This window comes from Culex quinquefasciatus, chromosome 2 (assembly GCF_015732765.1).
Source record: "Culex quinquefasciatus strain JHB chromosome 2, VPISU_Cqui_1.0_pri_paternal, whole genome shotgun sequence".
In the NCBI taxonomy this organism is placed as follows: domain Eukaryota; kingdom Metazoa; phylum Arthropoda; class Insecta; order Diptera; family Culicidae; genus Culex; species Culex quinquefasciatus.
This window is the reverse complement of record NC_051862.1, coordinates 23,225,477-23,243,020: the sequence shown is the minus strand read 5'-3', so window position 1 is coordinate 23,243,020 and position 17,544 is coordinate 23,225,477. Positions and strand designations below refer to the sequence as shown.

At 36.8% G+C, this 17,544-nt stretch overlaps 1 protein-coding gene across 7 annotated transcripts in view; it reads left to right on the top strand.

Moving 5' to 3' along the window:
• Positions 1–955: 955 nt before the first annotated feature.
• Positions 956–17,544, top strand: part of LOC6042946 — a 218,713-nt gene continuing 202,124 nt past the window's right edge. For 2 of the 7 annotated variants that reach the window (XM_038252146.1, XM_038252144.1), the window contains exons 1-2: positions 956–1,408; positions 16,602–17,327. In XM_038252146.1, the coding sequence (XP_038108074.1) occupies positions 17,012–17,327 (316 nt within the window). In that variant the 5' untranslated portion in view covers positions 956–1,408; positions 16,602–17,011. Of the gene's footprint in view, positions 1,740–16,282; positions 16,384–16,575; positions 17,355–17,544 lie in introns of those variants that run through there. The other 5 variants (XM_038252145.1, XM_038252140.1, XM_038252142.1 and 2 more) reach the window with 4 other exon arrangements.

The window sequence follows — 17,544 nt, the reverse complement described above, 5'->3', positions numbered from 1 at the left end:
AGTGAGGAAGGCAAAAAAAACATTTTTGAACGAGCCCAAATATGCTAAATATGATTATCAATGCAGACAAATGGCTTTTAGATTGTTTTCAGTTGATTTTACTTCTATTTTCATTAAAATTTTGAAGTTTTTTTGAAATAAAATTTTTGCCCTCTGAACAATTTTGAAGGGGGCGACATAAACTTTGAAAAATATTTGCAACGGCCAATTAGTAATTAAATAAATTCAAATATGTCTGTGGATTGTGAATGGACACTCGATAATAATTTCAATCTGACTTAATGCATTTGAAAAAAAGTTTCTAAGTTTCTAATAAATATTTTTAAGTATTTATAACCTTTATTTGAATAAAATACAAACATTTTGATTTTTTAACAAAATTTTAAAGTTGAACATTCAAAGCAAAATTCCCCACCCTGCTACCCGAATCATTCCCTGACCTAATACAATGCTAACAATGTTATCTCCTCTTTCATCCCCCGTCGTGTGACACACACCAATACACACAGCCGCACAATTTGCCTTGTGTGTGTAGTGGCGTAGTATGTCGGCTTCCCTCCCACAAGCAACCACCCTGCAGCAGAGTTCATGCATTCATTCATCCATTGTGGAGCCTTGTTTTCGCTCCATAAAGTTCATGCACATTTTGCACTGTAAAAAGTACATGGAATCGCATGATTATTTCTGTAAAGTTGGATTGAATTATGTAATTATACGTCAGATTGATAAATCATTAAAATTTTACTACAAAATTTAACTCAATACATACTATTACCTGCACTTTTTCCATTTTCCTGTCACGTAAAATTACAGTCCGCAAGTTCCCTCTGTGCCTGCTCCACGCGGATAACACCCGAGAAGGCTCCGCGGCGTTTCGGGTTCGGCCTCGATTCGGCTCGATGTTGCGGATCTTTTCTCAGCTGCTGCTGCTGCTGCCGTTCTGTTCTGTGGGCCAGTTGTCTCAACGCCATCGACCGGTTCGGATTCCTTCGCCTCCTCCTCGTGTGTGGGGCTGCTCTGCGGACACACTTTTCGGCGGGACTTTTTTTCTTTCGATTTTTTCTTCTGTATTATAATCGCGTTCGTGTGTGTGCGTGCGTGTGTGTGTGTTCGCTTTTGCAGGGGGTCATCCACCCCTTGGACGTCGGTTCCGTAGCCGGGGTCCCCGGAATTGTTCCGGGAAATTTCGAGGAACATTCGAAACAAGAATTGTTTGCTTAAATTGACAAAAAAGAGTTAATTTTCGTTCCAAGAAGGACAAAAACAAGGATGTAACACACGGCCAAGGATGCAGTTTCCGGATGTTCTGCAGCGGAAGGTGGAGGTCGTCGTCGTCGTCGTAATCGGCGTTGATCTACTCTGACAAGATGCCGAGAGAGAAGCGCTGAAGAAGAATGGGAATAATTAGGTGAGAGCAAAAGTGTGTGTGTGTGTGTGCGTTGAAAGTGTGATGAGCCGTTGAGGCATTCTGAAGAGGGGAAAATGCAAAAGTTTTTTTTTGGCTTGATGAGAGAAAAAGTGCAAAAAAGTAAGCAGTAAGAAAAGTGAATGTAAATATAACGACGATTACCGAGTGACGACGATGATGAGAAGTGTAGTACGAAAGTGATACGTCTAATTTTAGTGAGCAAGTTGGCGAAAGAGGAAAAAGGAAGGAAAAGAAAGAGAGGAGAGAGAAAAGAGTGGGAAACAGAAGAGAAGAAATTACGTGATGATTGTTGTGACTAGAGGTTGAGAGGGTGGGGAAAAGTAGTGTGGAAAATTATAAATGAAAAAATTAATAGAAAAAGGATAGTTTCACCGCTGCTTGGTCGTTTGTGATGGACGGAAAAGGGTTTTATGTGAAAAAAATCATCAAATTATAAAAGCGAAATATTTTGCTTTGATTTTTTTGTGTGCAAAAACAACTGGGTCTTAAGATAGGTTTTAGAATTTAAAAAATATAGTTGGTTTCTATTCAATCAAATTAACAAATTTGCAAACCAAAAATTTTCCAGCTATACATAATTCTAGATTTTGCATAAAGCCGTTCTTCTATCAACATTATGAGAGATTAGCAGGAAAATATTCTTTTAAATTTATTTATTTTGTACCCTAATTGGGTACTAAAACCCTATGTAAATTTTATGTACAACGGTAAAAAACACGATAAAAAACCATTTCTGATCACTTTTTTTTTATTTTTATGCAAAAAAAGTTATTGACAAGACAACATTTTTTCGATGGATTAACTATGATCCCCTTGGAACGAGCTGTCAAGTAGGACCTTTTCTGTCAAGAAGGACCGCGAGGTTAATTTTTCAAAATTGATTTTAAAATCCATTTTAAACTCTTTGTGGTCGTACAAAGGGTTATTTTACTCAGAAAAATAAGCTTTATCGTTGTAAAGAATAATATCAGCAATCTAAGCTTCATTTTAGGACACAATTGAACTAAATAATATTGGGAAATAATATGGGACTTCGGATTATCAAATCACGAATCAAAAACATTTTTTTTTCTTTTTCTTGTTTTAAACATCAAATTCGAGCTGCATTTTTCAATATTGAGCAATTCCAGCTAAAATCAGGAATTTTTCTGGTATTTTTGTTCCCGACCCTCTTCGATTTCAATGAAACTTTTTAGACATGTTATTCTAGGCCTATAAAAGCCATTTTTGTGTATATGGAGCCAGTTGCACTCGATAATGACATTTGAGAAGGGCGTAAGTGTTTTAAATATTTTTGTATTTCGTATTTTAAATATCGCTGTATCTCCAAGCCGTTACATCGTATCAAAAAGTGGTCAAAGACAAACTTGTAGGAAAATAGACGAGCTTTTTGAAAAAAAATACACTGCAGTGGTCGGAAACGCAAATTTAGCAGGAATAATTTATTTCCGCTTCAGGGATTGAAACGTAAAACCTGACTAACTCGCAAATAAAAGAGGAACATTACAAATTTGGAATATTTATTGTGCGATTCGGCCCACTGTACTACCCTAACCTCTCCTTTCTCTACTTCTTCTTCCACCTTTCGCCTCACCTCTTCCTATCACCGCACAGCCTGCTACTGCTCCACGTGGCCGTCTCGTCAGCTGTCCGATTCCGGCTGGTTCTTCTGGATCACCGGCCCCGCCGTCGATCTTTTCCGGAACGTCGCGATCTCCATCGCCGCGGCGCGAGTCCGGTTCTTTTTTTGCGCAGATCTTTCGGCGACGGCGCAGATTCTGGACCGGCATGTTGTGTGCGTTGTTCTGAACGGCGACGCGGATTTTCTTGGTGTCGTGGCAGGTCCTCCTCCGGATTCGCTTCCCTTGGCAGCTGGCGTCGTCCTGCCCCCAGCTCAACGAACTCCGGTTGAATTCGTCCGGACTCCGGCGACGACGCAGATCTTGCGCGGCCTCCCGCCGCTCGTCGGACTTCGTCCGATTGTGGACGTATTTCGCCTCGACCCGGCTGGGTGATTGGGGAGACTCGCAGCGGGATTCGGCCGGGAGTTGTTCCCGTCCACCGAGTAGAACTCGTGCCGCGTGGATCCGAAACTTTTTCCGCGGACTCGGCGAACGCGACCGTTTGTTTAGCTGGCCAAAGATGAACTCCTCGAGCGTTGACGTTTGTGCACGGTCGAGACCTACCGTCTCTCTCCACTCTGCTTACGCTCCGCTCTCATTTTGCTCCCCAAATTTTGTGCTCTTCTCACACTGTCGTCCCGGAAGCATTACGTCTGCGTTGGTATGCTTGATGTTTGACAGATGTTGCTCGACGAGGGTGGGATCGGCGAACACGTGGTACACGGTGGGCAGAATTTGGGCGTTTATCGTTATAATTACCTATTTTTAATACAAATTACAATTGATTTTCCCCGATTTTTACTCAAAACGCATTACAAAATTTACTGACGTAACACAACCTTTACCAAAGAGCAGAGCTTTTGTGAGCTCAGAAGGAACTCACAAAAAGCTCTCAAGCATCACTTCAGTTGAAGCCGGTTCGGAGACCCTCCAAAACTCAATCAAACTGAAACGCGCAAGCCTCCTAAAGCTCACCAGATCTAAGATCAACTTCAAACTAAATCTAAACGACAGCGATCCTGTCAAATTCCAAAATGAACGCCATCTTGCATGGCAAACCGTCTCCTTCCGAACTTCCTCCTCCTGCCAAACTGTTCAATTGCTCTTCACACTTATTAAGATAACCTAATAGTTTGTCTCGTCGAAAACTAAATGATCTTACATTTAACAAAAAACAAAATACAAATTTGATAGGTTCGTTTAGTTGGGCGCCAATGAAACGTAAAACCTGACTAACTCGCAAATAAAAGAGGAACATTACAAATTTGGAATATTTATTGTGCGATTCGGCCCACTGTACTACCCTAACCTCTCCTTTCTCTACTTCTTCTTCCACCTTTCGCCTCACCTCTTCCTATCACCGCACAGCCTGCTACTGCTCCACGTGGCCGTCTCGTCAGCTGTCCGATTCCGGCTGGTTCTTCTGGATCACCGGCCCCGCCGTCGATCTTTTCCGGAACGTCGCGATCTCCATCGCCGCGGCGCGAGTCCGGTTCTTTTTTTGCGCAGATCTTTCGGCGACGGCGCAGATTCTGGACCGGCATGTTGTGTGCGTTGTTCTGAACGGCGACGCGGATTTTCTTGGTGTCGTGGCAGGTCCTCCTCCGGATTCGCTTCCCCTTGGCAGCTGGCGTCGTCCTGCCCCCAGCTCAACGAACTCCGGTTGAATTCGTCCGGACTCCGGCGACGACGCAGATCTTGCGCGGCCTCCCGCCGCTCGTCGGACTTCGTCCGATTGTGGACGTATTTCGCCTCGACCCGGCTGGGTGATTGGGGAGACTCGCAGCGGGATTCGGCCGGGAGTTGTTCCCGTCCACCGAGTAGAACTCGTGCCGCGTGGAACCGAAACTTTTCCGCGGACTCGGCGAACGCGACCGTTTGTTTAGCTGGCCAAAGATGAACTCCTCGAGCGTTGACGTTTGTGCACGGTCGAGACCTACCGTCTCTCTCCACTCTGCTTACGCTCCGCTCTCATTTTGCTCCCCAAATTTTGTGCTCTTCTCACACTGTCGTCCCGGAAGCATTACGTCTGCGTTGGTATGCTTGATGTTTGACAGATGTTGCTCGACGAGGGTGGGATCGGCGAACACGTGGTACACGGTGGGCAGAATTTGGGCGTTTATCGTTATAATTACCTATTTTTAATACAAATTACAATTGATTTTCCCCGATTTTTACTCAAAACGCATTACAAAATTTACTGACGTAACAGGATGCATTTTCGAGCTTCGGTGTCTAAGAAGCATTTGTTAAAAATGAAATTCTACATCTTTTGGTCAAAACGATATTAGGGTGGTCCAACAATTTCTAATATTTTCAAAAACTATCTTCGCTTCTAGATGAGATAGAGGTATACTTTCTTCGACAGTATTGTAGTACTAGCCATTTCAAACAACTTTGTCGAAGACACCAAATCTCTATCTGTTAATCTGATCATTCTACAGCATTTTATATGAAAAGCAGTAGGGTGGCCCATCAAAAAAGTGTTTTTATTGCGTATTTTTTTTGTATTATTTTTGGCAATTTTGGTGTCTTCGGGACATATTTAGAACATAAAAATACGCGTCTTTTGAAATGTCAACGAAGTCGCTAGGTCATTTTGGTAAAAAGTTACAGCGTTTTTAAAGTTTTTAATAGGCCTTTTTCAAATGTTTGTATCTTTTCGAGGGGGACACAAAAAAATACGCTCTGTGGTGCATCTGAAAGCTCAAAACTTCTTCTTTAATATGAATATAACATCTCAAAAGGGTTTTTCTTAAACCCAAGTTACAGCGATTTAAAAATGGTCATTTTATGAGATTTTGTACCATGCTCTATGAGAAAATTTACATGAATATCGCATTAATCAGTATCAAAACTGCTGTTAGTGAGCTCAAATGCAAGTAAAATTGGTTTGGGGACAAACGTGGTCGAACCTGGTTTTTGTGGCAACTAGGGTGGTCTTAGATGACATAGGGTGGTTCATATTCGTTCACTCTTAAAAGATATGATTTTTTTAAAATCACATAGAAAGAAAAATTAAAAAAAAAAACATTTAAACAAAATTCAAATACATAACCTGTTTTAAATAGTAAAGCAGCTGAGGATAAGATATCTGATTAGGGTGGCTCAAATTAATTAGAAAATAAAAAGATTAAAGATTAAAGATTTTATTCGTTAGAAAATGTATTTTAACATGTTATTATTCCTCTACGTTTTGATAAATCGTCTTTTATTTGTATTTTTTTTAATAGGATAATACTTTCCATGCATTTTCTTTGACAAAAGGATTCATTTTGTATAATTAGTATGCCAATACGAGGATCCTTTTCCAATTTATATCTTTTTACCAAAAATTTAGTACCAGGTTTTACAACAAAACCTGAACACTAGCCTAAAAGAAGTTTCCTTACAAATATAACAAATTTTCAGAAATAAAATAAGAGTTTTGGGAAATCAACTTCAATAACAATTTCTAAAGTGTGCATTTTTCCCTGAAACTATTTTAAGGGTTCAAATCATAACCTACAACTTTTTCAAGACGCTAAATCGATAAGAAAAAAACATGATACTTACGAATATTCACATTCCCATTTTGTATGGAACAACTTATGATGCAAAATGGAACCCTTTAACACAGTAAATGCATGGAAAGTTATATCCTATTAAAAAATACAAATAAAGACGATTTACCAAAACGTAGAGGAATAATAATATGTTAAAATACATTTTGTTACGAATAAAATCTTTAATCTTTTTATTTTCTAATTAATTTGAGCCACCCTAATCAGATATCTTATCCTCAGCTGCTTTACTATTTAAAACAGGTTATGTATTTGAATTTTGTTTAAATGTTTTTATTTTTATTTTTCTTTCCATGCGAATTTAAAAAAAATCATATCTTATAAGAATGAACGAATATGAACCACCCTAGGTCATCTAAGGCCACCCTAGTTGCCACAAAAACCAGGTTCGACCACGTTTGTCCACAAATCAATTTTACCTGCATTTGAGCTCACTAAGAGCAGTTTTGATACTGATTAATGCGATATTCATGTAAATTTTCTCATAGAGCATGGTACAAAATCTCATAAAATGACCATTTTTAAATCGCTGTAACTTGGGTTTAAGAAAAACCCTTTTGAGATGTTATATTCATATTAAAGAAGAAGTTTTGAGCTTTCAGATGCACCACAGAGCGTATTTTTTTGTGTCCCCCTCGAAAAGATACAAACATTTGAAAAAGGCCTATTAAAAACTTTAAAAAAGCTGTAACTTTTTACCAAAATGACCTAGCGACTTCGTTGTCATTTCAAAAGACGCATATTTTTATGTTCTAAATATGTCCCGAAGACACCAAAATTGCCAAAAATAATACAAAAAAAAATACGCAATAAAAACACTTTTTTGATGGGCCACCCTACTGCTTTTCATATAAAATGCTGTAGAATGATCAGATTAACAGATATAGATTTGGTGTCTTCGACAAAGTTGTTTGAAATGGCTAGTACTACAATACTGTCGAAGAAAGTATACCTCTATCTCATCTAGAAGCGAAGATAGTTTTTGAAAATACTAGAAATTGTTGGACCACCCTAATATCGTTTGGACCAAAAGATGTAGAATTTCATTTTTAACAAATGCTTCTTAGACACCGAAGCTCGAAAATGCATCCCTGAAGCGGAAATAAATTATTCCTGCTAAATTTGCGTTTCCGACCACTGTGCACTGTAAGAAAAATGCACGCCAATTCTAGGAGATTTTTCAATTTTTAAGTTTAAAAGTTAAATTTTAAGGTGATGCCACGATTTTGTTTCGTTCAAAATTTTTGTGAAAATAGCCTAAAATGTGACAAAAAGACTCACGAAAAATGCAGGATGGTATGTCACGAAAAATGCAGGATGGTATGTCACGAAAAATGCAGGATGGTATGTATGGAATATAATAGTAAAGTCGAATCTGAAGTCAAATTATGCCCGAAAAATTTCTTTAATTACGTAAAATCCAAATCCAAAAGTAGTAACTTCCCATCGCAAATGCAACTGGACGAAAATGTAGGCAGTAACTCAAAAGAAATTTGCAATCTTTTTTCAAATTTTTTCAAAGAAGTATACACCTCATTTTCCGAAGAAGACCGCGACCGCGACTATTTTTCATATATACCAGAATTTCCAAATGACGTCTCAGTCAATTCTTTGTCAGAAACGGAAGTACGCCAGGCATTGAAGGACTTAGACTCATCAAAAGGACCAGGACCCGACGGAATAGCACCTGCATTCCTAAAGAACCTTGCAGAAGAATTGACATTTCCACTGCATTATCTCTTCAACATGTCAATAAATACTGGAAAATTCCCACAAACATGGAAAAAGTCTTTTTTGGTGCCTATTTTCAAATCAGGCCCAAAATCAGACATACGTTATTATCGCGGAATTGCCCTTTTGTCTTGCATTCCAAAACTTTTCGAATCTATTATAAATGAAAAAATCTTTCAGCAAGTAAAAACCGCATCACATGTAAACAGAACGGCTTTTTAAAGGCCGCTCTACTAGCACCAACCTTTTAGAATTTGTAAATTTTACACTGAATGCAATGCATAATCGCAATTTCGTAGAAGCAATTTACACAGACTTTAGTAAGGCATTTGACAGAATCGACATACCATTATTAATCTTCAAACTGCAGAAAATTGGAATTCAACCGAATCTTTTGGAATGGCTTAAGTCATATTTGACTAAGCGCGAACAAATTGTTCGCTTCCAAAATGTGCTATCGGAATCAATTCACGTCACCTCTGGGGTTCCGCAAGGATCCCATCTAGGACCTCTTCTTTTCATCTTGTATGTAAACGACATTTCCTTCATTCTTAAAAAAAATTAACGTACTGGTATATGCAGACGACATGAAATTGTATATGGAAATAGGAAATGCCAACGACAGTCATGTATTCCAAAACGAAATTAATCTTTTCTACACATGGTGTAGTAAAAGCCTACTCCAATTGAATGTAAATAAATGTAATTCCATTGCCTTCAGCAGAAAACATGAAACACCAAACATAACAGTATTATTAGGAAACCAACCAGTAGAAAAATGCAAAGTAGTACGTGATCTAGGTGTCATCCAAGACTCACAACTAACTTTTGTAGAACACTATAACACAATAATAAACAAGGCAAAAAGTACATTAGGCTTTATAAAGCGCTTTGCATTCAACTTCCAGGACCCGTATACTATTAAATTACTCTATATAACGTATGTCAGGCCACTCTTGGAATACTGTAGTATCGTCTGGAATCCATACTATGCCGTACACCAAGCACGTATTGAATCTGTCCAAAAACAATTCTTACTGTACGCACTACGTAAACTTAACTGGACTGCATTTCCTCTCCCATCGTATGAAGCACGCTGCATGCTCATAAACATACAATCATTACAAGAACGTCGTAAATTTGCCATGCTCTCTTTCATCAACGACATTATTTCTCAACGCATACAGTCAGCAGCATTATTGTCAGAAATACGCAATAGTATTCATGAACCAAGCCGTACTCTTAGACATTCACCACTTTTTAGAATAACTGCATACACGACAAATTATTTAAAAAATTCGCCATTAAATCAAATGATGCGCTTTTATAATGAAAATTCACAGTACATACATTTCGACATGTCTAAACCGGATCTACGAAAAAATCTATACAATAGAAATAATATCTAGTATGTAAGAAAATTGTAAGTAGTCTACATAAGCTTGACGAATAAACAATAAACAATAAACAATAAACAATATAAAAAAAAAATAATTCAAAAATCATTTACTAAAACTGTTTTTTTGAAAAGTGGTCTAAACTTAAGCTTATTTACTATCCAGGTTTCTACCACAATGAAAAAAAATTCTATTTTCAGTTCTGAGCAATGTAATGAAGCTTATATCTGTAAGCCCCTACATTAAATTGAAATGCTGTCAAAGATAAACTTATGGGAAATTGGACGAGCTTTCCGGTAAACATAATTTGCCAAAACCACTAAAAAACCTATTTTTTCAACATTTTTATTTTTAAAACCGCTGTATATTCACAAGGATTGGACTTAGGACAATGGTCAATATGGAGACTTTTATGTAAAATTATCTGGGGAATCGATTCCTACTATCAGTTTTTGAAAATTTTGACGTTTGGACCACTAAAAAAAACAGTTTTAGTAAATGATTTTTGTATTTTTTTAGGAGAGACATACCATTTTGTGTAACATCACTCTAAAATTTAACTTATAAACTTAAAAATTGAAAAATCTCTTAGAATTGGCGTGCATTTTTTTCAGTGTATTTTTTTCAAAAAGCCTACAAGTTTGTCTTTGACCACTTTTTGATACGATGCAACGGCTCCGAGATACAGCAATATTTAAATTACAAAATACAAACTGCAACTGGCTCCATATACACAAAAATGGTTTTCATATGCCTAGGATATCATGTCTAAAAAGTTTCATTGAAATCGGAGAGGGTCGGGAACAAAAGTATACCAGGAAAATTCCTGATTTGAGCTGGAATTGCTCTATTTTGTCACCGCCATTTTGGCCGCCATCTTGGATTTAAAATTTTTAGTTCACTTTAGCGTAGTTAAGGGGTCATGCTTAAGCACGATAATCAAAAACTAGACAACGAAAAAAGTTTTTTTTCGTGAGTCGATTATCCGAAGTGAAATTTTTCCGAGGCCTTCGGAAAATCGAGTTTGTACTGTAATAATGCAAGTTTTAGAAGAATCAGAAAATTTTAACATTTCTTGTTTTTGGACCTTTGCAAGATTTGAATTTTAGGTCTAAAGATCGAAAAATAAATAAAACGTTAGAATTATTTTTTCAATATTTCAGTGATATTTTGAATTGTTTTAATAATAACATAACTGTAATAATGAACAGAGCATTTTGTGATACTATTTGCTTTATTTTTATTTGAGCAGGAAATTTGGTGTTCACTTTATTTTTGTTTTGTTTTAGTTTTTGTCTATCCTATAATTTTTCTTAGAAATTTGAGGGGATAAATAAACTGATGCTAAACATGTTATACTCTTATAAAAATAACCCCTAACTCTGATCATATTTTCCCTTGATTTTCCCATTTCATTCCTTGAAAAATATATTTTTGAAACAAAAATGAGGCAATTTTTTGAGATCATTATTCTTGTAAGCTATAAACAAATAGTTTAAGAATTAACTTATTATTCAATTTGTTTGCCGCTTTCCTAGAATTTAAAGTTTGAAAGGTGCTTGCAAAAAAGCTTAATATACGTTTATAGTTGACCTGTAACCTTATTTTTTAATTTTTGATGCAAAAAACTCAAGTTCAGTTTCACTAAATTTAAAACTTTTTTAAGCCCAAAAAGTGAACAGGAGAATGTTTTTTTTTAAATAATACTTTTTACAGTGACAGCTCTTACAGTTGCATTTGTATAAAATTTAGATATTTTTTTTATATTAAAATTTGAACAGTCATAAAAAATATCATTAGGAATGTATTAAAAATATTTTAATTGAAAGAAGCGAAATCAGTGCTTACGAAATTTCGACTTTGTTTGTGATAGGTGACAGAAAACTAGAATCATCTTCACCACGACAACCTGATTTTGACATTTCATTTCCGTTCGTTTCAGACACAAACGAATGAGTGCCACGCAAAGTCACTCACATAGTCAATGACTTTTCTCTACAAATTCATTCGCTTAGAGACACTCGTTTGACATCCTGTTGAGATTCCGATCATCTCTCCTATGATCGCATTCAAATGACTTCTGTCACCACGCAGCAAACACAAGGAAGAGAGAGAGAGACGAAAAACGAGAGAGGGAGCACGTTGTCTCGTTCGAGCGGCGTTTGGCTGCTTGAGTGGTGCTCATTTTTCGGTCGTTTCGTCTTTGTCTTTTTTTTCGTTTACGTTCCTGACAGAAAGTTCTTTCAAATATCGAGCAGTCCTATCTAGTGACAGATTCCCTTTTCAAGCATTAAGCGAAACATACAAAAAACTACAATCGTATGTTCCTTTACAAAAAATAAAAACAATCCTTTGAGTGCTTGATAAAAAGGTAAATTACTCTTAAAGAGTAATAAACATGTTTCTTTTTCCCAAAAAAAAGAAGTTAAAAATGATACAAAGTCAGCGTAATCGCTCGACATTCAAGGGGCGCATCAAGAAAATAATGAGAGCATAACGTGATAGCATCGTCGCATCCACCGCGCCGTGGCGTGGGCCAAAGTCAAGGTAGAATGTTTGTGGATCATATTTTAAATGACGACCGGCGGCGTCGGAAGTGGCTGCCAAAAACGTTGTTTCGACTCAACGATAGATGCACATCAGAAGATTACGCGCCGCGGGACATCGCGACGCGGGAAATGTCCCAGAGAGAAGGGCTTTTCGTCGTGCGTAAACAACATGGGATAAAATGTTTTTGAACAGCAGGGTAAAAATGGGTTTTATTTGAAATTCAATTTGTTCTATTTAATGTTTTTTGTGTCCAAGCATATTTTGTCCTACAGGTTTAAACATAATCTAAACTAAGTTTAAAATAATAAAAGTGATATTACGTTTTGCAAAAATAAAGTCGGCGGACTTAATCTCTAATCTGTATTTCGTGAGTGTAAGTGTAAAATATATGCATTAGGGTGCAAAAAAAACGCAATTTTGCTGAAACCTTCGAGCCCACCCGGATGTTGATAGGCTTTTATACAACGTAAAATTCCCAAAAACAGTTTCCCGAGCTGGTTGAAATAAATAGGAAATTGTGATTCGTTGTTGGAACACCAAGATTAGCTGTTAAAATAATACAAAGTTTTTTTTTCGAAAAATAATTAATTCTGTTACCAGAAATTTTCACAAAAAATTGTTCCCGATAACTCAATCAGCTTATTATAAATTTTTCATATTTGTTCAGTTATAAAGGTTATATATTTTCTAATACTAAATAAAATCAGTAAACATTGTTCAAAATTTAAAAAAAAAACATGTTTTTTTTCATAAAATTATTTTTATTAGGTAATTTTCTTAAAGCTCAGAGTAATTACAGAGAATCTTGTGTGTAAATGTTAGTGGGAGGGGAATCATCAACTTTTCATAACAGTTTCAATTTGACGCACACATTTTACACCAGGGGTGCTCAAAGTTTTTGAATGGCGGGCCACCTTTGACGCTCACATTAGCTTGCGGGCCAAACGTAAAAATAGCTGATTTGAAAAAAAAACGTTATTTCAATCTAACGAATACGAATAAATGCATCAATCAACTATTTTTTTTGCTGCAACTTCAATAATTTTTTTTAAACATTTTCATCATTAAAGAATTAGGAATGAAAAGAAAATATTCCAACAGATTCGTTGAAAATAGCTTCCAATCCCTCGGCCAATCCAATTGGCTCGAATTTATTAAAATCATAAAAATATTTAAAATATAGTATTCAAAATCTCATTACTGCAATTTACATGTTTCAACAGACATTGAAATCAGGTTAGGCCACTGCTAATATTTTTGTTAGAAGTTTATATTTCACAGTCTGGTCAAGATCAAGCTGGTTGATCATTTTGTGGCTTAATGCTGAAGAAAAAAAAATATATCACAAATATAATGTTTTTATTTTATTGATTGCGCTTATCGAAGTACCGAAGAGCTCATTTTTTTTAACACAAATTTTGAAAAATCAAAAACGGTTTGATGTGACTTTTGAATTAATATGGAAAACAAATTTGAAATTTACATGACGAAATTAATATTTTCAAACATACTAATACTTTCAATAACATAGATTCCTCAGTAAAAGTTTTAGTAAAATTCAAAAATAGATGCTGCATTATTTTCTACACGCAGAAAAATAAGGCATATTTGAATCAACAAAACGTTTTGTTGATTTGAAAATCATATTTTTTGTTGAATCAACGCTAAACGTCAAAGCAGCTTTTTCAAAACAACAAAAGACTTTTGTGGAATCGAGAAAATCAAGGTTTGTTTCAACGCAAAATCGGCGTTGATTATATTCAACAAAAATTTACAGGCTGATTCTACCAAACTTTTTTCTGCGTGTAATAATGAAATCAGATATTTTATCAGGAATTGTCATTGAAATGACTTCCACTTGCCAAGGTAAGAATGTATGATTTGTGATTTTGACCGTTGCAAATATTTGTTGATGTCTAGGGACCATCCATAAACCACGTGGACACTGGGGGTATGGCGATTGTCCACGCTCCATACAGAAAAGTTTTTTTTGTATGGAAAATTGTCCACGAGGAGGGGGGGGGGGGTTCGAGATTACCAAAAAAGTGTCCACGTGGTTTATGGATGGTCCCCTAGTTTATTTTTTGGCAAGATCATATTTTTAATACAATTTTGCTGAAAACCGTTTGTAACAAAAATATCCAACACATGCATTTACGTCAAAAATATTTTCCATAAAAATCAGTTTTCAGCAAAATTTTGGGAAAAATATAATTCAGCAAAAAAAAAAAAGAAAAACTAGGCATAAACTTCAAGACATATTAAAACAACTTATTTTTGAAGAACGTTCAGTTCTTCACCATATCCTATTTTTTTGAAAATTGTAATTTTTTGAAAGTATCCAAAACGTTCTTTAAAAATCCAAAAAATATTTCTAACTGTAAGATTGAGTAATCGAGTATGGAATCAAAAAGTACGTTTGTGATTTGTTGATTAAATACACCATTTTCGAGTTAACCATATAAGGTTAACATTATCAGACAAATTGTTTTTTTTTTTTATTTTTCCATTCTTGTCCATCTCTGAATTAATATGTTTGAAAAGCTGAAGAAACTTTCTACAATTTTCTTTTAGGGACAATGTTGATCCGACCGATTCGACATTTGCTGTGCTTGGCAAAGAATTAAAATGCGTGAAATTTTTCAACATTTTGAAAAAAATAATTTCATGTCACGACTTACATTTTTAAAGATTTAAGAGCGAGTCCACGAACAGGGCATACCCCTTTGTATGGGACGTCGTTTGGACATTACCAATCAGCCTGAAATTTTCAGGGGTTGTTTGTACATATAAAACTAGCATCTGGCCAGAATATGAGCACTCTAGGTCAACGGGATGTAGGACAAATCGGGACACAAAGTTTAAAGGTTAAAAAACGTAAAGAATCTTAAAAAAGGCTACAACTTAGGCAAAATTCAAATTAATTTCAAAATTGAAAGGGCATCTAAAAGGGCTTAATAAATGCAACAAAATGCAGGGAGAAGCATCTCCATTGGTTAAATTTAAAGGAAGTTATCGGCATTTTAGTGAAAAAAGCATAATTTTCAAACTCAATTAAAAAGGTCCATCCAGATATCAACTCGGTTCGACCTGCAGCTTGTAGGGGACATCTGGGACTACCATCTGAGACTGAAAACGCTTTGGGTAAGGCAGTTTAACATATTAAATAGACACTTTTACCTTTAGTGATTTTTTTGGTTGTAAATTTTTGTTCGGGGGACCCCTTAGATCCCATTTTCTGATGATAATTTTATCATATTCGTGTTCCTGAGACAATTTCACAATATAAACATACATAAAATGTTTATTTTCATCCATTTTAACCCTTTAAAAATGAAAGCTAAAAAAATTAAGAAGCTGCTTTTTTCTGGTGTCATCTAGTATCCTTGGAAACGAACTTGATTTCCAATAAATGTGAATCGATTTTTTTAACTTTCATTTTTTAAAGGGTTAAAATGAATGAAAATAAATATTTTACGCATGTTTCTATTGTGAAATTGTCTTAGGAACACGGATATGATAAAATTATCACTAAAATGCCAATAACTCCCTTTAGATTTAACCCATTGGGATGCTTCTCCCTGCATTTTGTTGCATTTTTTAAGCCCTTTCAGATGCATTTTCAATTTTGAAATTAAATTGAATTTTGCCTAAGTTGTAGCTTTTTTAAGATTTTTGACGTTTTTGAACCTTTAAACTTTGTGTCCCGATTTGCCCCACTTCCCGTTGACCTAGAGTGCTCATATTTTGGCCAGATGCTCGTTTTATATGTACAAACAACCCATGAAAATTTCAGGCAGATTGGTGAGGTACGAGATGGGTATGCTTTGCTCGTGGACTCGCTCAATATTTCGATTAGAGCCCTTATGAAATGTTAGTCAGAGATCTAGGCTAAAGATTTGGTATAAACATAAAAGATAAAGAAAAAACTATTTCAAAAATCAGGTTTGCAAGTCGAACTCAAAAACAATAAGATCTTAAAAAAAAATCCTGAATTTCAGTGTTTTCTATACATTTCACCTGCGAGTTTGGCATTAAAAGATGCAATCTGTGGATCTGTGGCCGGCTATTGAACTCACAATCCCGTGGAAGTAAGTTCGAATCTTGTGGTTGCCAGGAGAAAAAAGAGGCTTGGGTGGTTTAGTTTCAATCCAGTAAAAAAATTCTAAATTCAATAAAAATCCAACATGTTCACAAACGACATTGCAGCGGGGGGTAACCATTATTTGTGAAGAAAAGAAGAAAGCCTAATAATAACTGATTGGTCCTTAATGAAACCTAAGAAATCCACATTGTGATCCTTTTACAGAGTAAATAATATCAAAGGAAAAATATGTACAAATAGCAAAAATGTCCTCGTGAGATAGTGAAAACATAAATATAACAACAAGAAAAAGCAAGCAAGAAGAATCAATGAAAGTGATTTCCTAATCCACGGGATTTCTCTCACTCAAACGGTCGGATGGTTTGGAAAAGTTGAAAAGAGTAAAAAAAGAGTGCGTGTAAAGATCCGGATAAGAAGTAGCGTTGGCTCCCGGAAGTGCCCGAGAGGAAAAGAGAGAGGAAGAGAGCGAGTAAACCACCCGTGCGAGTGAGAGAGAGAATGCAAATTGTTGCTGCCGGGGCCGCCACAGGAAGCAAGCAAGCAGCAAGCGGAAGAAGGATTACCGTCCTTGGCGCCCACCGTCGCGGTCGACGTGTTCTTGCTGCTCCGGCAAGATGAGTGACAAGCTGTCCGCGGCTGGTGGCCGGTACAACCGGATCAGCCCGTCGTCGGGCCGCGGCTCCATCATCGCGTACTCGCCGCTGCCCAAGTCCGAGCAGGATTGCCTCATCCAGGGTCCGCCCGGGAACAACTGTCTGGCGATTCCGCTGTCGGCGATCCAAACCGACAACAACAACCTGCACGCGAAGCCGGTTCCGCCGGCGCCGCTCAACCTGACCGGGAAGGTGAACAACCCGCACGGAATCTACGGCACGCACCAGGCGGTGGCGGTCGCGACGGACGGAAGCCAAGCGGCCCACAAACATGCCGGTCAGAACAATCACAATAACAATAACGGTAAAGTAGATCGTAGTAGTCCTGTTTGCTGCGATGACGACTTTGTACGAGTGTGTGTATGTGTATGCATTGTAAACCATTAGAGAATGCATCCCTTAGAGTTTCCTAGAAGTTCCAGTTACTTCCTCTCTATCTCTTGGATTAGAACTCTGAAGTTAGTTTGTAGACTCTTACCTGCTAGTTCCGTAGA